Source organism: Sylvia atricapilla, chromosome 2 (genome assembly GCF_009819655.1).
Source record: "Sylvia atricapilla isolate bSylAtr1 chromosome 2, bSylAtr1.pri, whole genome shotgun sequence".
Taxonomy (NCBI): domain Eukaryota; kingdom Metazoa; phylum Chordata; class Aves; order Passeriformes; family Sylviidae; genus Sylvia; species Sylvia atricapilla.
Window position 1 is genome coordinate 39,495,096 of NC_089141.1, and position 19,854 is coordinate 39,514,949.

At 33.6% G+C, this 19,854-nt stretch overlaps 1 protein-coding gene and 1 long non-coding RNA gene across 2 annotated transcripts in view; one reads left to right on the plus strand and one right to left on the minus strand.

Moving 5' to 3' along the window:
* LOC136357581 (uncharacterized) overlaps positions 1 to 122 on the minus strand; it is a 391,604-nt gene extending 391,482 nt beyond the window's left edge. Inside the window, exon 1 of the long non-coding RNA XR_010742914.1 lies at positions 113 to 122. This is a non-coding gene — a long non-coding RNA (uncharacterized lncRNA). The remainder of the gene's footprint in view (positions 1 to 112) is intronic.
* DYNC2H1 (dynein cytoplasmic 2 heavy chain 1) overlaps positions 1 to 19,854 on the plus strand; it is a 143,082-nt gene that overhangs the window by 72,298 nt on the left and 50,930 nt on the right. The window contains exons 72-82 of the mRNA XM_066312977.1: positions 228 to 278; positions 675 to 752; positions 1,902 to 2,033; positions 3,370 to 3,442; positions 6,053 to 6,213; positions 8,101 to 8,226; positions 9,737 to 9,847; positions 11,599 to 11,754; positions 13,687 to 13,762; positions 15,220 to 15,431; positions 17,263 to 17,367. Coding sequence (XP_066169074.1) covers positions 228 to 278; positions 675 to 752; positions 1,902 to 2,033; positions 3,370 to 3,442; positions 6,053 to 6,213; positions 8,101 to 8,226; positions 9,737 to 9,847; positions 11,599 to 11,754; positions 13,687 to 13,762; positions 15,220 to 15,431; positions 17,263 to 17,367 — 1,281 coding nt within the window. The remainder of the gene's footprint in view (positions 1 to 227; positions 279 to 674; positions 753 to 1,901; positions 2,034 to 3,369; positions 3,443 to 6,052; positions 6,214 to 8,100; positions 8,227 to 9,736; positions 9,848 to 11,598; positions 11,755 to 13,686; positions 13,763 to 15,219; positions 15,432 to 17,262; positions 17,368 to 19,854) is intronic.

The window sequence follows — 19,854 nt, forward strand, 5'->3', positions numbered from 1 at the left end:
ACTTCTCCTTTGCTTCTTTTTCTTGTAAAGCACTGCAGCCACTTTGCTTGGATTCTGCAAAAGGAGCTACATTCTGGTAGCATCACCTAGCATTTAAAAAATGTCTTGGAACTCTTTCAGAATCTAGGATTTAATTTGCTTATCTTTCTGCTTTGCCTACATGCTGCTACATATTAATCTTAAAGGTGTCTTGTGACATACCTGAGTTGTTTATTTATTCCCCTCAGGAATGGGAGACTTTTACAGGTGTGATCATTGGAGACACTATCAGAAAATCAGTAAGCTACATTTATTTTCATATTTTGAAATAAGGAACATTTACTTTAATCCTGAAAAGTTAAAGTCGTATTCTTACCATGTTGTTTAATTAATTGTATTGATACATGAAAGAAAAGAGTAACTTTTCACATAGTAATATAAAGATATAAATTTTTTAAAAAAAATTTGAACATGGCAAGTAGTTTTCTAGTTTGAATTGTGAACATTATGTCTCATATTTAAATATTTTGGTAGCTTTTTTGTTATGCCATTTATGAACTTAGCAAAAATCCACAGAAAGATTGCTGTTGCAAATGTTTTTATTTAAAACATGGTTTTCACAACCTTATTACTGAATATAGTGTTTCATAAAAATTCATGTAACTTACATGTGTGATGTAACTTACTTCCATAAGGATTCACAAAGAAGCGCTCGTGACCAGATTCCCTCTTGGATAGAACAGGACCGAGTCTGGGCAGTAGCATCTTTGAAGGTATACATCATGTGGTCAGTTGAATTTAAATTTAAAGAACTTTGGTTTTGGCATATAGCAATTTGGATGTGAATAGTCACATATGTATTTGTCAGATCAAAAGATTTTGTTATTTTAAACTGTTTATTCTATCTTCCAGAAACCATGGTTTATATATATTCATGTAAACAAACAAACCAAAACAAGGTGGTTTTTGTTTTTATTTTAATCTCATTTTTCTGAGCCATTTTCATGAACATTTCTACCCCATCTAATAGTGAATTTCAGTGCATGTGAGTGAACCTGTCATCTTACTGAGAGTAGAAAATACTGTAAATCTATCCAAATTTTACAATTTTTATAGATAGGAAGATAGAAGAAAAATTGTAAACAGAATTTGTTGTAGATTTTACTTATGTATTGACTTTCACAGATCACTTCATATTGTACTAAAAGCCATGAGTTGTTAATTCAGAAATTAATATTCTCCTTATCAGATTTCTCTGTACATCTTTTAGGTGTTTCAGAGTTTGTGATTGCTCAGACTGAACTAAAACAAAAACTCTTTCTTGCATTGGTTCCTCCGACCCCAGTCAATGTTGAAGTCCTCTGATCCTGAAGGGAACTAAAGGAAAATACTTAGCCTCTTCTCCTGCATGTAGCTCAGCAGCAAGGAAAAGAACCTGGACTGGTCTTTGGCAAGGACTTTTTTGCTAAACCCAGAGTTCACTATTTAATTTCTGTTCAACCAGGAATCAGGAACAATGACAATAATGGTGTGACAAGCATGTTAGTTAGAGGTTTAAACAAACAAACAGAAATTGAGTCACTGAGTGAAGCAGTAGCATGCACTGATAGCAAACCATTACTGATAGCAGATAGGAGAACATCATTAGAGGTGAGGACTTAGGGGTAAAGCCTGAAGTGTAAAATCAAGGAACCTTAAGGTTTGAAACTAAAATTATAGTGCAAATATAGATTTAGTCTACCCATAGAATAGGTAAACAAGTGGTTAATTTTAAAATGTACTCTTTTCTTCCCTAACTCCAAGGATAAAATTGAATTTTGTGATTTGCACCATAGTGATCATACTGATATTTGGAATTAAAATATACAATGTGCAAATGGCTATTTTTCTTTACAGTTAAATCTACACTATTTGTTTTGTAGGTTTCTCTCCCAGGTCTCTATCAGACCCTTTGCTTTGAAGATGAAAGTCTGTGGCGCACTTTTTCTCAGAGCTCTATATGTGAACAAGAATTTCCATCTGCTGTTGTTAAAAGAATTTCCTTGTTTCAGCAGGTAATCTTTCCATTCATAATACTAATTATGAGTTCAGCAATGAAAGTAAATTTCACATCCAGGCTTGGTTGAATTATAGACAGTGACAGTATCTACACTGGCTTACAGTTTAACTCATTTTTTAATCCAAGAATTATATATTTTTTACTATAGTGCTTATTATTTCTCTGTTGTCTGAGTCTTTTTAGTGTTGATAGATTAGCTGCAGTTGAGTATACCCTCTAAGGTAACAAGTTCTTTAGAAATATACATGGAATTAATTTTAAGAGTAGATATTAAAATTCTTTCATGGTTGCTTTGTTACTGCTGGATATGTCAGCCTGTTGAGCATCTTACTTCATCACGGAATGTGAAAACTCACACATCTGACACAAAATGCAGTAGCAGCCTCTGCTTCTTTAGACTATATGCAAAATGACTTCTGAAAACCTGGTGATAAAGAACACACCAAGAATATGGTACAGGCAAGTTCATTCCTCAACTTGAGGGTCTTTTTCTCTGGAAGAGAAAAATATAATCACTTTCATGTTTATGGAAAAAAACATGTTGTTACTTACTTTCAAATAATGCTGTGATTTTTCTTTTGAAGTTACTCTACATGAAAACATCCAGAGAAAGGATGGAGTATTAGACAATGTAGGTTCATGTTGATTGGCTCTTAGCTACTGTCTATTTGGAGTTTTTTGTGGAGAAGGAAAATACCTGAAATAGCATGCATGGAATTTAGGAATAAACCATTTTGGAAAGGAATTTGTCTGAGTCATATTTGATCCAATGAAATGCTGAGGAGCACTTCTTATGTGTGCAGTGTGTTGTCAGAAAATGTCTGCATTGGTAGGAAAGTAAATCTGGAATGATCAGTGCATCTTGTTTCTTGTACAGAAAGTATTAAGAATATTTCTGTTTATGAAATATATTGACACTACATTGTTAGATTGATGTGCCATTCATAAATTAGTTTGAGCTGAAACCAGAAATATTGCTAATCCAACTAGGACATTGCTGCCTATATATGTGCATAGAATTTAGGTACTCATATAAAGCTAAGTGTGCTTTCTGTCATTCTAGCTATCCATATAGCTACATCTCTTATAAAACATTGTAGAAAAGTTTGTAGCTTAGAAGTAGACATTGAATATTCATCTATCTTCTGATTCTATTGATAGAAAAGTTAATTAGATTGTCTTGGAAAGCAGTGATCAGATAGCTCTGTTTATTCACAGAAAATAACTGTGTTCTGAAGATAAATTCAAAGAATTCATCATTCTTAGAAGAGTCTTGCATTTTAAATTGTCACTATATATTTTTGTCTCCCCTGAATATATTTTATTTTAAGGTACTTGTGGTCCAGGCTGTCAGACCAGACAGACTACAGAGTGCCATGGCCCTTTTTGCATGTAAAACCCTAGGTAAGTTAATTTTTCACCAGGATATTTCTGCAGAACAATTAAATAGCCTTTTTATCCTATGTTTCTCTTTTGTGGAATTCCTCAAATTCTTATGGAATCCCTAAGCTTTAGCATATGAAAATGTGCTCTAAATGGGTTTGCTGATTTTTTTTCTTGTAAAATATTCTTAAAAGTGCTTTTAAAATGGTTTGGTTTATTCTGCACAGTGATTGAAAATATAATAAGATCTGTCAAATTCTTGTAATTAATTCTTGTACACTGGAGTAATTAAGAAAGGAAGATAACTTGTTTTCTCTAAGTTTTACACTGCTGCACTCTCCTTAAGACTCAGACTTTCCATAAATATTATTTTATGTCATTTACCATTTAAAGACTGCTAGGTTTGAGATTTTATACACTGAGTCTCAAAAGATTATTTAATTAATATCAGTCATTTTTGTCTAACTCTGTAATACTTTTTACTGGCTGTTTAAAAATACACACGGTTTAGAGTGGTTCAGGGCTACAGTTGTCTGTTTGTTCTAGTCATTCAGTTTCCTCTCTCAAATCTATTATATCCAAAGTTTGAAACCTATATGCCAAATAATCTTAATATTGCTGTACAACACACAAAAATGTTCCTTCAGTTTTTAGCAGTTTTGAGTGTCTCATCGGGGTGGACACTGTAACTTTTAAAAGTCACTTTGTCTTACTCCTTTGTACTGTCTGTGGACATTATTTGTTGCTCAGTGGCTCCATATCTGCCATCCCATCTGACAGGGATTTTCAGCATTAAGGTGTAGCTTCTCTGTCAAATCTTATTAGTAGGTAGAGAGGGTGCTTTGGTCATGGTGACATGGCCCATGCTGACAATGTCCCTGTCTGTTGGACTCAAGTGACAAGAGTGGTTTGTAGTGTGTGGCTCAAAAACCAGCAGACACCTGAATGCAGAGTAAATTTATTTGCTTACTATCTTCCAAATCTTAATGTATTACAAAAATTATTTGTGTTGGGACCAGTTCCTTGGAGGAATGATGCACAAGGGAATGTTTTTGGTGCATGAAGCTACAGCCTCACCAAGGAAGGCAGAATACCATTGACTCCATTTGGATTTTCAAAACCAGTAAATCATCCACAAGTTCACAGATTTTTCATGCATGTCAGTGAGATTGCCAAAATCCTGACTAGCACTTTCTAACCAGTAAAAGATGTCACACTTACATGAATATTTTTTCTTTTCTTTTTCTACCATGTATTTTTCATTGTCCTTGCCGTGAAACAGCTTAAACTGTTTCACACAGTTTTAAAGGAAGCTATTAAGTTTTCAATCTCGTTTGGCTGCTTTCCTGTGAGAAAAAATTAATTTCTAAAGAGCTGTAATATCCTACAAGAAAGCCTTTCAATTCTGTTTTATCCAGATTTTTTTTTCTTTTCTCACCTTTTGCCTATATTTTGAAATTTGTGAATGAAGAGGGAATAAAATAATTTCTTATGAGGATAAGGTTCATAAGAATTTTCTACAAATGCATTTTGTATCACCTGAAGCATGCTTATTTCTTTATTTTACATGCTATACAGAAATGCACCATATTAGCAGCCTTTCAATACTTAAAGGGGTCCACAAGAAAGCTGGAGCTGGATTCTTTGCACGAGCATGTAGCAATAGGACAAGGGGGAATGAATTCAAGTGAAAGAAAGTAGATTTAGATTAGATATTAGGATGAAATTCTTTCCTGTGAGGGTAGTGAGGCATTGAAACAGATTGCCCAGAAAAATGGGGGATACCCAGTCCATGGAAGTGTTCAAGGCCAGGCTGAGTTCCTTGGTCTAGTGGAAAGTGCCCCTGCTCATGTCCAGGGGTTGGAATGAGATGATCTTTGAGGTCCCAATACAAGGCATTCCATGATTCTATGGTACAAATTATATAGAATTGTTCTATGTGCAACATAAGATAGATCGAGTCTGAAAACAGACTGCGTCCTCAAAGGAGTGTGTATTGCACCTTTTAGTAGTTGTCATATAGATGTCACTGATCTGGGCTCTTCTGTCTTACTGTATGTTGTGATTTCCTATTGGACTCAGTGCTTTCCTGGTTAAATGCCAGTCTAAAGATGCATGAAAATATGTAGTTAACACTATTTAATTTAGGATACACATACATGTATCTTTGGGTTCATGTATAAATACCTTGCGTATACTAGGTCAACATTGTAGACATTTAAGTTGTATATTAAAACAAATAATAGGTGTAGTATATATAATCATAGTACCAAGGGCCATGTACAGCTCTCAGGGCAGTAAGGAGAGAAGTTCTTCATGTGGATATACACACTGCAATTAGTTTTAGCAAATATCATAGCTTCTCATTCCACTCCTCTCTTTTTGTATGTTTTCCTCAAGATTATACTCTAAATAAAGACAAGCTGGAAATCCAGAAACACTCTTCTTCTCAATATGGGATGCCTTATGCCTACCTGCATGTTGTAAGGGTCTTTTCTTCATTTTAAAACCAGTGTTATGGTGTCTGCTGAACCAATCTCTTGACAGCCAGATGAACTCTAAAGTGGATAAAGAAGCACTCCATCATGTGCAGTCACTTTATTTCCATAATAATTCTAATTCTAATTATAGGAATAAAAGAATTATCTCCATTGCCTCCGAACATGAAGCGTCTATATAAAGAGACACTGGAAATTGAGCCCATCTTGATAATAATTTCTCCTGGTGCTGATCCGTCTCAAGAATTACAGGAACTTGCCAGTGTTGAAAGAAATACTGAGTGCTACCATCAGGTCAGTCTTAGATAAGTGTATTGATTAAAAACGACAATGTGTGAAATTTTGTTGTGATCATACCTGTTTTACTTCGTTTTCCAAGGAAGTTAGTAAGTAAAATTATAGTTTGGTGTCTGTGGTGTTTTGTTGTTCCCACCTGTCTCGACACTTACTTCTCATTCCATTGGCAAAATGGGCTGGAGAGGAGACACACATCATGCTCACAGAAGCAGAATCCAAACAAGAGACATTCCTCCAGTGTGGAGAAGGAAAAAATAAGAAGATGGATGGAGAGGAACAAAAGAGGCTGAGAATTGTTATACATGCTGCATGTATGTAGGATGTGTGGAGTAATAGAAACAAGCAAAGCCCAGTAAAAACTAGACTTTGTCACTTCCTCTGCTTATAGGATTTGCACATTTCTTTCTTTAGTAGAAAACATAAACCGGGTGTTCAGTGTTTATGAATACTTAGATATTTTGTGAAATTCTGTAAAATATTTTGAGAGATTTTACATGCTTGAAGGTTCCCTTCCTTGAAGAATCCACTGGACAAAGCCCTCTCCTGATTTGATCTTTCATACCTGGCCCTACTTTGAGCACAAGATCGCACTAGGTACCTTCCAGGATCCATTCTAATTCAAATTATTATATGAGTCAAGTGAATTCCTAATATTCCAAATACACAGTACCAATATGCTTTATAACTTTCTGTAAAATATTATTTCCTTCTGTCGTTTGACATATTAATGGGAGGGAAGTTGTTATCTAGCTGATCACTGGTTAGCATAGAAATGGAAAATGTCAAGTTTAATGTTGCTTTTAAATAGTCCTTGAAATTGTTCCTTTTCTAGAACATAAACTGATGTAATATATTTTTCCCATCAGACTGTAAAAATTTAGATTGTGCTGCCATCTTATCTAGCTGTGAACGTTGCACAACACATATTTCTTACTCTGCCACATGGATTTTCATGTTTATCTCTAAATATCCTTTACATGTTGGACTTTTGAAATGTAGCATAGTATGGTATTCAGTTAAGGATCAGGACTCAAGGCAAATCATCTGAAAGTTGTTACACTAATGAGAATATTTTTTATTTTTTTTCCTACACTTTCTCATGTAATTTGAATAGAACATAAAAGAATTTCCTTCTCTGTTGATTTATTTCTCACATGGGATAAAGAAGAGAATGCTGAATTTGTGCCATCTGCTATTATATTACTGGTGACTTTCAGTTTTCTTCTTTTGGCTATTTTCGATTATTTTAAGGTATTGTGCTTACTTCTACCTAGTCAGAGAATCATAGTACCAAGACAAGACTTTTCACATTGGCTAAGATTTCTTTATTTTCAACTTGTTTGGTTCAAGGTGTTTTGTTTTGTATATCTTCAAAATAGATTGTAATGTGGTACTATAAAAAGAAAGGAGTATTATGTAATACTATTCATATGTCCCAGCTGAAAAGAAAGCAGCCTTAGTTTTTCACTTGTCTTAATATAAAATTGAGTATTTATCTTCAAATAAAATACTCCTAACTTACAGTCAAAAGAAACTTAGTTCTCATTTATCTCTTATTTTTGCAGTTCTGCAGTAATGCAGTTTAGTCATTGATATTTAAATTACTTTTTGACTTCCTGGGGAATACGTCACCAAATGATGTATTTTCCATTAGAAGACTAGGTAATGTTGTTTGTACAGAAACTGGATAAATAAGTTGCAAAGAAGAGCTTGTTTCCCTTAATCTTTTCCCTACTTTAATAACCTATCAAATTAGAGAAAATTCTGGTTATCTTTAGCACTCTTTTTTTTAACGTTTGTATCCTAACTTGAAAACACGATTTTGTATTTAACCGTTAAATGGGGTACGAGGGATTCTTGATACAGCTGTCTCTGCCATTTCAGATTGCCATGGGCCAGGGCCAAGCTGACCTGGCTATTCAAACTTTAAGAGAATGTGCTCAGAATGGAGAATGGCTGTGTTTGAAGAACCTGCATCTCGTTACATCTTGGCTTCCTGTATTGGAGAAGGTGAGGGAAGATAGAGAAGATGATACGGGAAACCAGACAAAATTAGCATGCAACATTTCTGAAGTACTTCAGGCATTTCCATGGTGATGTTTAAAATTGAAGTTTAAAAATACACTTTTGGAAATTCCTCAGTCATGAAGAAGGTTAACTGCTTAAGATCTAAGCAGCTCCCTTCTTGTGTGATTGCTTTAATTTTCATACAGTGTAGAGTATTTCTACTGCAATGAGTGAGCAAATGCTCCAGTTATGACTTCTGGTATTTTACGGGATACTGTCCATGTTTTTGCATGACCTATGAATCTATGTTTCCCCCCTTAGTTCTAGGACTTTGTTTTTGGTAGTTCTCTTTTTCTGAAGTGCAGACTCAGGCTGAATCGCTAGGAGGTTTTTGCTAATTTGAAATTAAAATGGCTCATATTTTATGGAAACACACACTTATGGCATGTAAAATCACTAACTTGCTAACTAAAATTGATTTTATATGATTTACTTTTCATGTGCATCACCGTGAAATCTTCAAAACAAATAAAGTCAGAAGAAAATAATGGAATTCCTTCAATTACTAGTTACTACAGTCTTAATTTTCAAGTTTTCAATGATTTTGGTAAAGTGTAGTCCATGGACATGAGCTTGGAGTCTGTCATCTGTCTAGCAGTAAGCATGTGGCTTGTACCTTCAGCATTTCTATAATCCATTCTGAAAAAATGGAAAGGCAAAACAAGATAACACTGACGTGTGTCATGTAGTCTGAACAAGACAGTCAATGGTAATGAAATGTTTGTAAGCTCCTTGCTGAATACAAAATTTCAGATCTTTTAAGTATTAAAATATGGATATGTGTCAGGAAGGTCTTACTATTTCCACATGAACATAATACTGAATGTGTTAAACTTCTTGCTGAGCTTAATATAGACTAAGATTTGATGTTTGACTCTGAACATCCCCTTGCCTGTTTTGCATACCATTAACAAGTGTGAGGCTATGTAATTCTTACATTTGAAAATCCTCTTAAGAGACTGCGGCATATTCATAATTCAGTTCCATCCAGGTACAGGAATTCAGTTCTCACAGTCTTTGAATATGGACCCAAGCGTACCACAGTGAGGTAGAAATTAATATAGCTATGCTAGTTTTGAAAGTCATTTGAGATCTGTTGTTGATATGCTGCCCACATTGCAAGCCTTTATCATTTTTGATGTAGCCTTCTAGTGGTATTGTACTTAAAAGAAGTAAAGAACTGCTCTGTATTTTTATGTCCTGAATTTAGTATCTAAGAGAAAGGTGCAAATATTTTGACACAGCTAGCATGATCTTCAAATTTGAGTACAGCAATGATATAGAACATGAGGAGGCAACACATCTTGAACCTTATGTGTATAAGCAACTGTTGATTTTTTAGATAAGCCTAACTTTCTAATTGAAGATATTTTTATTTTGTAAATAGTGTTCTATGTATAAAAAACCCCAATCACCTCAAAGCCTATTTCAATATATAACATTTATTTAATAGGAATTGAATACATTACATCCTCAACCAAACTTTCGTCTTTGGCTTACTACGGAAGTTCATCCAAAATTTACTCCAATTTTGCTTCAATCAAGTCTGAAAATAACTTATGAAGTAAGATCTGTTTGAAAAGCTTTTATTAGATTCTTACACTGAATGAATCTTGATGTATAGCAGACTATGTGTTTAGATAGAATAACTATTTTTTACCTTATATTTCAATTACATGTAATAAAAAATATGAGTTTACCTTGAAAGATAATTTTTCTACATGCTTTTTCCAATTGAAAGTATGAACTGGAAATATGTTTACCTAGGAGAAGTAGTTGTTCTATTTTGTGCTCCAAATCCTTTTGTGCATTTAATCAGTTTTTCTTAAAAACATAAGTCAACACAGGTATTGATTGTTACATGGGTGGAAAACAAGGAATTTCTCTGTGAGGAATATCATCATCTGAAGGTCACAGAATCCCACTTTCTCTTCCTTAGTTTCCCTTTTGGCTCTGTAGCTTTATATTCACTGGACTCTTTCAACAAAAATAGTTCTCCTCCCCTACAGCAGAACATAAAATTAAAAGCCTTTACTCAAAATTGAGACCTTTGCATTTGAAATGGCTCGGCTTTAAGGAATAACTGTAACCATGTTCCTCCAGCTGATTGGAAAGTAGTCTAATCATAAATATACTTAAGCAGTAGTGTCCAATATGGAAATCATTCATAGGAGTGCTCCTAAGTCTTCCATTCATAATGGAGTGTGGAGGTTTTGCCTGTTAGAGTCCAATGTTGCTGACTTTCAAGAAGCTGAAAATGTTAACACTTTTACATTGACTGCAGGTGTTTTAAGGGTTTTGCAGTACTGTCTTGCTCATATGGAGGACTTAAATGGTAAAAACTGCTTGACTATGTGACTCATTCCACTATCTTTGGAATAATTGGAACTTTGCACAAATGCAATATTCTAAATAATTTTGTCTCCTTTCCAATTGCAGTAAATATTTTGTTATCATGAAAGAACAGTGATAGCAATGACTTGTCAAATGATATTTGATTATTATATGGCTGTAGTATGTTCCAATGTATGTAGAATGTTACCCATGAAGGTACAGATATTTAAAAAAAAAAGTCAATTTAGTGCTGTATTTTGCAATTATTTGTCAGGAGCAACAGTGGTAATCTTATGCAAACACTAACAGCCATTTTTCAAAAGAAAGAGCAACAAACAGTTTTAAAAACACAAAATTATAATTTAAGTATCTTTTTAAGTTATGTTTGCCTTCTGACTTGCAAGCAATTTGAGAATAGCTGAGAATCCAGTTATTTAAGCACTGAAATTTTGATTACTGCCTACACCTTAAACGTAGTTATTTCTAGTGGCTGTAAACATTACCTACCACTAAATTTGAGAACTTGCATTTTGTCATTCATCTATACTATGTTTATATGCTAGCTAACAGAGTGTGGGGATGGCATAAGGCTATCTGACATTCATCACATCACAGAAGTAATTGATAGCTGAGGTTGTAAAATCAGAAAAAAAAATTATTTTGGTTGAAAACAATTGAATTTGTTTTATACTGATGTATTTTAATAGACTACTGTGCTTTCACTAAGTTCTTTTAGTGTAGTGCAGTCTTACAAGTTGGTCCTGGTTACCTGGTTGCCATTTCCTTCAGTATGTTGAAGTTACTTGTACTGTAGAATCATTCTGTTGTTAGGCCATTTATCAGAAACGTTTTTTTCTTGTTAAATTTTATTCTATTAAGTACTATTTCATTAAGTTACAAATTCCAGGTTATAATCTAAGAAAATAGCACATAAAAATACCAGGTTTCCTGTCTAGAACAGTGTTTTTCCTTCCAATGCAGGCACCTCCAGGACTCAAAAAAAATCTCTTGCGAACTTATGAATCTTGGACACCAGAGCAAATCAACAAAAAGGGAAATCTGTCTAGAGCACATTCTCTCTTTTGTTTAGCATGGTTTCATGCTGTATGCCAAGAAAGAAGAAATTATATCCCTCAGGTAATATTTTATTTGCTATCTCTTAAAAAAAATCTGCCTCATTTATTAGCTTTTATTCTTGGAGATATTTTCCATCATGTCATATTGGGTCATATTCAGAAATGAGAAAGATTTGGATATTTCTGGTGCCTGCCTTTATTTTCTCTGAATTCATTGCAAAATAAGATCCTGGTTACCTCCGAAAATTGCTTCTGCCTGCATGGGGTTATTTTGTGATTCATGTGCTAAGTGATACTGTTACAGAAGTGTGGAAAAGATTCTGTGAATCCTGTTTGCTTGGGACAGCAAAAATATTATAGAAACACAATTGAATGGAAGACATGGGAAAAGAGATACTGGAGGGAAAGAGGAGATGACATTGTCTACACTTTCTTCATGCAATTTCCTTCAAGGGAAAGGAAGAACAAGGGAAATCATTAATTTCTTATGAGGTTTATAATGATTTTCAGAGAGGTGTTTTTTTTCTTTAAATTTTTGATTAAAGTAAACTTTTTTTTTTCTGGCTGCAAAATGCTTAAATTAAACAGACCGAAAAACCCCACTAAATAGCAAACGGCTTTATGTCTTGTATATTTTATTCTATTTAGACTAGATGTGAATTTACTGTGTCATCTGAAGGATTTGATCTGGCATAGTCTGGAATGTTTGAGAGTTTTTTGCTAGTTTCAACTTCATGATTTTTTTGCCTTTTGCAGTAACAGGCTTTTGAAAATGGTGTTCAAGAAGTACAATAGGTGAAAATATTTAAAGTTTAATAAATATTAAACTGACACATGAATCCTCCTGTATTCTTGTTCAAATTCATGTTCATTTGGCCAGTTTTTCAAGTAACAGAAGGTAGGATTGGTGCTCTCTCTAATTCCACTGCACAAATGTGCAGACAGTCATGCATTTATATTTCAAGATTACCAGTTTCTAACACTGATTGACTGTAGTTAATCTCAAGTAGAAGCTCTTGTATTTTATAATGGATTTTGAATAGTGTTGAGTCCGTGGACTGATCTGTCCCAAAACCCCAACAAAGATACTGTTAGGAGCATCTTTCCAGAATATGACTTTCATGGTGGCTGGCTGAAAGTTTTTTGTGATCTGTGGAGCAGCTGCAGTCTTGACTTCACTGGACAGCTCACTGGACATGTGCGTGTTACTGACACATTTGCATTTCTCATCCTGACTCATATGTACTGTTGCTATGATACCATCCATATGCAAAGTACACTGTAAAATGATAGAGCAACAGGATATACCTTTGAGATCTGGATTTCCTAAATGATTTGCCATATATCAGTATTTATTATTGTCATATATTAGTCTTTATCCATTTACACTGAAAGCTTTTTGTGAGAATTACATACACAGAATGCATTCCTGCTACATAAAGACTAATGCCCCAAAACCAAAAAGGAGGTAAAAACTGCAAATTATTAAAATATACATATAGTGGTCAATGTTTTTATGGTAATAGTAGCAGTAATTGATAATTGTTTTGGTCAGATGAGAAGTGACATGAATTAAGGAGTAAGGTTATGAGAATATGTTAAAGAGTATATTTGAAGAGTCAGTCCTATTTATGAAAATAATGTCTGTATACTGAAATATGAAAAGACCCTCAGAAATAAAAAAATTGGAGTTCAATACATGATCTAGTCGCAGATGTCGGCAAGTTTTAGTTGAAGTAAATAAAGCTTATACTTTTCATATTCAATTGATTTTCTGGTTTTTGTAAGTATATAAAATTAAATGCACTGTTACAACTGAATTTTTTTTATACTGCATCTATTAAATGTTTCAAAAAAAAAGGACTTTAAAAGACACAGATTGTTTCTTTTTTCGTTAAGTATTATACAGCATGCAATAACCACATGATACTGGTGTTTTACTTCATGATCATCGTGTGCCTAATTAAATTCTTTGTATTTCTTTTCATGGTAGGGTTGGACCAAGTTTTATGAATTTTCTTTGTCTGATCTACGTGCTGGTTTTGACATTATTGATAGACTCTTTGAGGGTAAGTCACTTCTTAAGAAAAGTCCCATTAGTAGGGATGCTTCACTAAGAGCTTTATCTTTCAATAACAATCATAGAAAAGTGGAGATGCTGTAGAGCTCATAATCAGTAAGCAAAACTGGAAAAACAGGGTGAACCATTAATCCATTTTTGACTGATTGGATAAACCAATAATTCGTGGTGCCCAGGGAGTATACTGCTCAGCTTTTTGAGTCCAGAGGAAGAACCAGGAAATACAGGGCTGCCTGTAAGATGAAATATTATGTCTCCATTCCTTTCCAGTGTGAGTTCCCCTAAATATTGAATAAATGAATTGAATATGAATTGAATATGAAGGAATTCTTCATATTGAAACTCAGTATTAGACAGACCCTACTTCATTGTTTTGTTAACCAGCGTATGAATTTTTAATATTAGTTAATGTAGGAAAAGTATTTTTTTTAAACTCCTTACATTTTGTACAGTTTCAAAATAAAATTAGGAACTGATATATAGCGATAATTTACAATCATTGACTTAAATGGGATTTGTGGATGATTAGTACTTCTGAAATTAGACCTTAGTTGTGCAGACTTAAGGCACACAGCAAGGTGAAGAGATTGAATCATTAACTGTCAATGACAATCATTAATTATTACTGTGAAAATATCTTTTCTTATGAAGGAATGATTGAAGCATTAGGAAACAACAGTTACCATCAGTAACCCCCTACCTAACTTTCTTCTTTCAGCAGACTTTAGGGGGTACCTTTCTGATCAAGCTTTCACCTGCACATGAAATCTAATAGGATACAAGTAGACCATTGTCTCTACATAGTATGTAGTTATTTTGGGCAACTATGAGAGAATATTATAAAAAGGAAAAATAAGCTATTTTGAACTTGTGGGATAGCTGGGTCAGAGTAATCCAACGCAACATCAGTCTGACCGGGAAATTTTATTAACATGCTTAAATTTATGTGCTATATTGTGTGATTCATAATGATTTGCAAAGTTTCTATCCTGGACCTCTTTGTGTTTGAAAGATGACATTTCCAGTAATCTCACCTGTTTGGAACATGATCTGCTTTTGGTTTAATCAGTCAGTTTATATGATAAGATCAGATGGTACTGTGGTAGAAAATAGTGTATGAAATTTTATTTATGACAAAGGAATACAAAATTAGTAGCATAATTTCTGAAATCCATATAACTAATTAGTTCAAAACCACTTCAAGTCTAAAGCAAAATTTCTAATCATTCATTTGCAACACATTAAATGTTTGTTTTTTCAGTGACAAGTATTTACAAACTCTTACAAGTTTCTGCAGCTTTTACTGATCCGTCATATAGAAGAACAATTAAAAATTTGATGTGTTCATCTCTTTATTACCCTGAAGAGCTGTAGTGACAAGAAGAAATGCTTATAATACAATGCTATTCAGTGATACAAAACTAATACTAATTAATTAATTCATAGGTTCCAAAGATTTTCAGTGGGAATTTGTTCATGGCTTGTTTGAAAATGCCATTTATGGAGGTCGTGTAGATAATTACTTTGATATGAGGGTTCTTCGGTCCTATTTGGAGCAGCTTTTCAATTCAGGAATCATTGGCAGTTTGAATGCCAGAGGCAAGAAGATGAGTACTTTCCCATGTTCGATCTCTTTACCGAATTCCTGCAGTATTTTGGTAGGTATACATCTTCTATCACCTAATAAATAATTTATTTTCAAGAACGATTCTTGAAATATTTCCACGAAGAAAACAAAAGTTACAATCCAAAGGATATCTCTGTTTTTCCAGAAAATTATCTTTTTTGTGTGGAGCATTAAATCTGTCAGTTCCCTATTCTTTTTTATGATATCTGATTGGACTGTGGTGTAGAGCAGCCCAGCTATGAAGATTTGAGTAAAAGAAATCGGGTTAATTTATGATAAATATATAATTATGTTTTTATATAATTAGTATGTTAACATAACAGTAGTTTTTTAAAGACTGCTAAATATTCCTACAAGTTCTGGATGAAAATCTGAATATACCATCTTGTTTCCAAAGTATATCAACATTCTGACAGTCTGTTGACAGGCCTTGGAAGGTATATGACATTTTATTTGGTGATCAGTATGGATTCTGATTCTCCTTCAGTATTTCTTTAGTGTAAAAGAGAGGGAATTTAGCAGTCTGAACAATGATCTCCCCTTGTCCTTTCACAATATAATTATTGTTGTAACTGTGATTAAGATTCACTTGCATTCTAATGGACTCCATAGTAGACTTCTATTATGAACAGATATAAGTAGTTAAAGTAAATTGATGTGATTTTACATTCTTTACCTGGATTCTGACTGCTTGGGTTTGGTTTGGTGGTTTTTTTGTTTGTTTGGGTTTTTCTGGTTTATTTATTTATTTATTTATTTATTTATTTATTTATGTTTTGTTTTTGGTGTTTTTTGTTTGTTTGTTTTGTTTTGTTTTGTTTTGTTTTGTTTTTGTTTTGTTACTTTCTTATGACCACTATTTTTTATTTTCTGTAGATGTGCTGAATTAATATTATAAAAACAGAAGGGACAAACAAACCAGGCTGGTCTCTGTTCTTGTAGATAATATGGTCAAGTAGATGAATTGTTTTTTCTAGCCTGCACAGCATTTAATATCTCTTGATAGCTTATACAATTATGTATGTAAGAATTCATAGTTCTGTGCCTTCAAGCAGTATTTCCTTAGTGTTTGGTGTAGAGTTCGTCGACTGTTGTTGCTCTGAAGTGAGATTCCATGTTAAATGAGTTGTGCATATCCAGCACATGCTCCTGCAAGCAAAGACAAAATGCACTTGGCACATGTGCAACAGAGTGCAGCCAGACTTTCAGGCAGTAAATATTTTTGCCTTTAAATCACAATAAAAGAGATATCCAACACCATTAGTCTACCTTAGTCTGCAAGGCCTGTGTCTGTTTTGTGCAAGAGAGCATAACTAGTGACTACTACACTATAACCACTATTGATGCTATTCTGCATCTCCAGTGATTATGCAAACCTATTTTTTCCTCAACTACTGCACTTTCTTTGAGTGAATATTTTCATAGGTTTAAATAGAAGTGAATGCTTTTAAATTTATACATATGTATTATACTCTTTTTAGAACTCCAAATGCCACAGTATTTTTTTCTGTATTGTCAATAATCTTACGTTTAAGTTTTCAACAGAAGTATTGGACCTACTTTTCAGGGATAGTCTTGGCATTTTTTGTTTTCATTTGGTAGCATCACTGTAATCAGAATTGGTTTTTGCTGTTTTTGAGTGGAAATGTTATATAAAAAAAGATAGTTTCTGATAAAGAAAATGTATTTATAGAAATGAATCAATAAATAAGATTACCATAATATGTCATGTCTTATATACTTATTTTAATCTTTGTGTTATGCTGTGCACTTAATGAAATTCTTTTCAGCACGTGCTGTTAGTTTCCATGAGAAGAATAAAAAGTTCCCTCTGTTCTGTCTATTCTTTTCTTCTAATGCAGGATTATCGTAATATTATTGAAAGCCTTCCAGAAGATGATAAACCTGACTTTTTTGGCCTGCCAGCTAATATTGCTCGTTCATCACAACGTATCATCAGTTCCCAGGTAAAGTTAGCATTTCTCACTGACTTCTGAATCTGTTCTGCAGCCATTATAAGCTGAAGAACCCAACCACCTGTTCGTAAATGCAGTTTCCGTAAGAAAATCAGAGTAAATTGATGCATTTTTTTAATATGTTGATTTTTGTCTGTAGGATATTTTAATATAATAACAGTTAGTCTTTAGTTACAAGAGTATTCATTTAGAACTTAAATGAACAGAGAATTATTGAGAAGGTTTCTGATAGTATAATTCAGTTCACATTGAAGAGTGGTATGATAGTTTTACACATAGAATATGGGTAAGATTTTATGCTTTTGCTGAAATATAAATTCTGAATAATTTTTCCTGAAATTCCAGAATCCTTCCAGTTAGTCAAAAAATTCCATTCCAGTTAGAAATGTGATTTTTTAAGTGAAGTCTGGATGAGAGCACACAATTACTGTCTAAGTGCAGTTAAACAGTACAAATCTTTTAAATACTCCTTAGCATAGTTTATTTGACTGGTAAATTACTTGTGTCAGATAACATGAAAGTTGATGGATTTGAGAATCTTAAATCAGAGCTATGAAGTGAATTGTTCTGTATATCAAGGCTCTCTTCAATTTTCTGCCCAGCCCTGATGTGCAGTCTTATGTATGGACAAGTTCTAGAGGGGAAAAAATTAAATCACAGAATCATAGGTTGGAAGAAACTTCAGTGATCATATGGTCTAACCTTCCTTGGCAAAATTAGTTGCAAGCTTCCTGTAACTGGAATTTCCTATGAATTCAAAAGTAAAAATTACATTTTTTTAAAAAAGCATCTAAGCATTTGTTCACAGTCACTTAAAAAGTGCTGTAAGCAGAAATTTTCTCTTGGTGTAAGACCTCTGGTCTACTAAAAAAAAAAAAAAAAAGCCTTTGAGTATTGCATCTGTTCCCTATCAAATATAGTACTGGTAAATTTGTTTAAATATTTCTGTTCACTTAAATCCCTATCTGTATTGTCAAACTATTTGTGATTTCTTTAGAACATGAAAACAAAAAGATATGTAAAGACAAATCAGTAGGATGAAGGTGCATATGGTAATAGGATGAACTCAAGAACTTGTCTATTACAAAGCTATTACATGCTCTGAGCCTCAACGTAGCTGTCTTTGATTTTGTCTTAAAATCATTTACATAAACATCCATTTAGATGCCTTTGTTTCTCTCAGATTCATTGTAGACAGCTGCATATTTTTTTTTATTTCGGCTGTGCTTTTATAACTTGTTAAAATCTGCAGTTGTTAAAAATGCTAGTGTTTGAGAATCAGAGTAGACTCAGAGTTCCTCTGTGAAGGGAAATAGATAATGAGTGCATTTGTATGTAAACTCGCACCCTGCTGAACTGGTCTCCCCTAGCATTGATTATAAACTGTAAACTATGGGTTATAATCTTGAAAATATGAGACTGCTCCAGTTACGATTCTGTGAGATGACTTTTTTTGTCGTATGAGAGATTTTCTTATCCTTCCAATAGTATTTTGCAGTATTTCTTTAAGTCTTAGGCAAATTCAGATTACAGAAATGCGAGATTTTCCTTAAACTGTGCCTCTCCCTCACTCCCTTTCCATTTCTGACAGTTTGGCAGCTGTTTTAGATCCATGGGTGATCCCGTGGTTCACAACTGGAAATTCAGTGATTGTTTTCTAAGAGGAGTGTTTCTCAGAAATCCATTACCAAGCTAAAGCAAAGCAAAGGTGAATGAAAAAGGGTAGTCAGAAATCAGTTGCTACCAGCTCAGCTGCCATGTCTGTAGCATCAGAAAGGTGAAGTGTAATACCATGTCCACTACTTCACTGATTCTGTTGACTTTCTGTCAATATTATTAATTTTTCATGCCTAGAAGCGATAGCCTGTGTTGCTGCAGCAACACACTTTGCTCTAGTAGAAATAGGCTCCAACACAGTGCAGCATTTTGAAGTCATGCAGATATCTCTTCTGTAACCTATGCATTGATAGTGTTTGAGTAAACCTAAAACATCAGTAAAAAGAAAGGGTCTTTTTGCAGAGATTTTGCAATTGTTGATTATATTCACAGCTTCTTATCAGCAGGGAACTTTTCTAATTCAAAAGCTGAATATTGCTACCAGTATTATTTTTACATTGGCAATTACTAATTGATTTATTAGAAATTATGTCTTGTAATGTTATTATGTTCTGTTGGGTAATTTAGAGAGTATTAATATTGAATGCATACTGGTAAAATCCTTCTTTTAAAAAAAATTCCTTGAAAAGACATAATCTTTTTAGAAACATGACTTAATATTTTTTTCTGAATTATGTGCCTAGTTACTCTAAGTAGGTAAAGATAAAAAAAATTTTTAGAGCCTGGATTTCTAGAGTTCATGGTGTCTCTTTGTTTCCACCTCACCTGATGTTAGAACAAGTCTTTGACACATCTCTTATGTTGAATATGGTCATGAATAATCTCGCATCTCTTGTTATGTTCTCTTTGCAGAACAGTGCA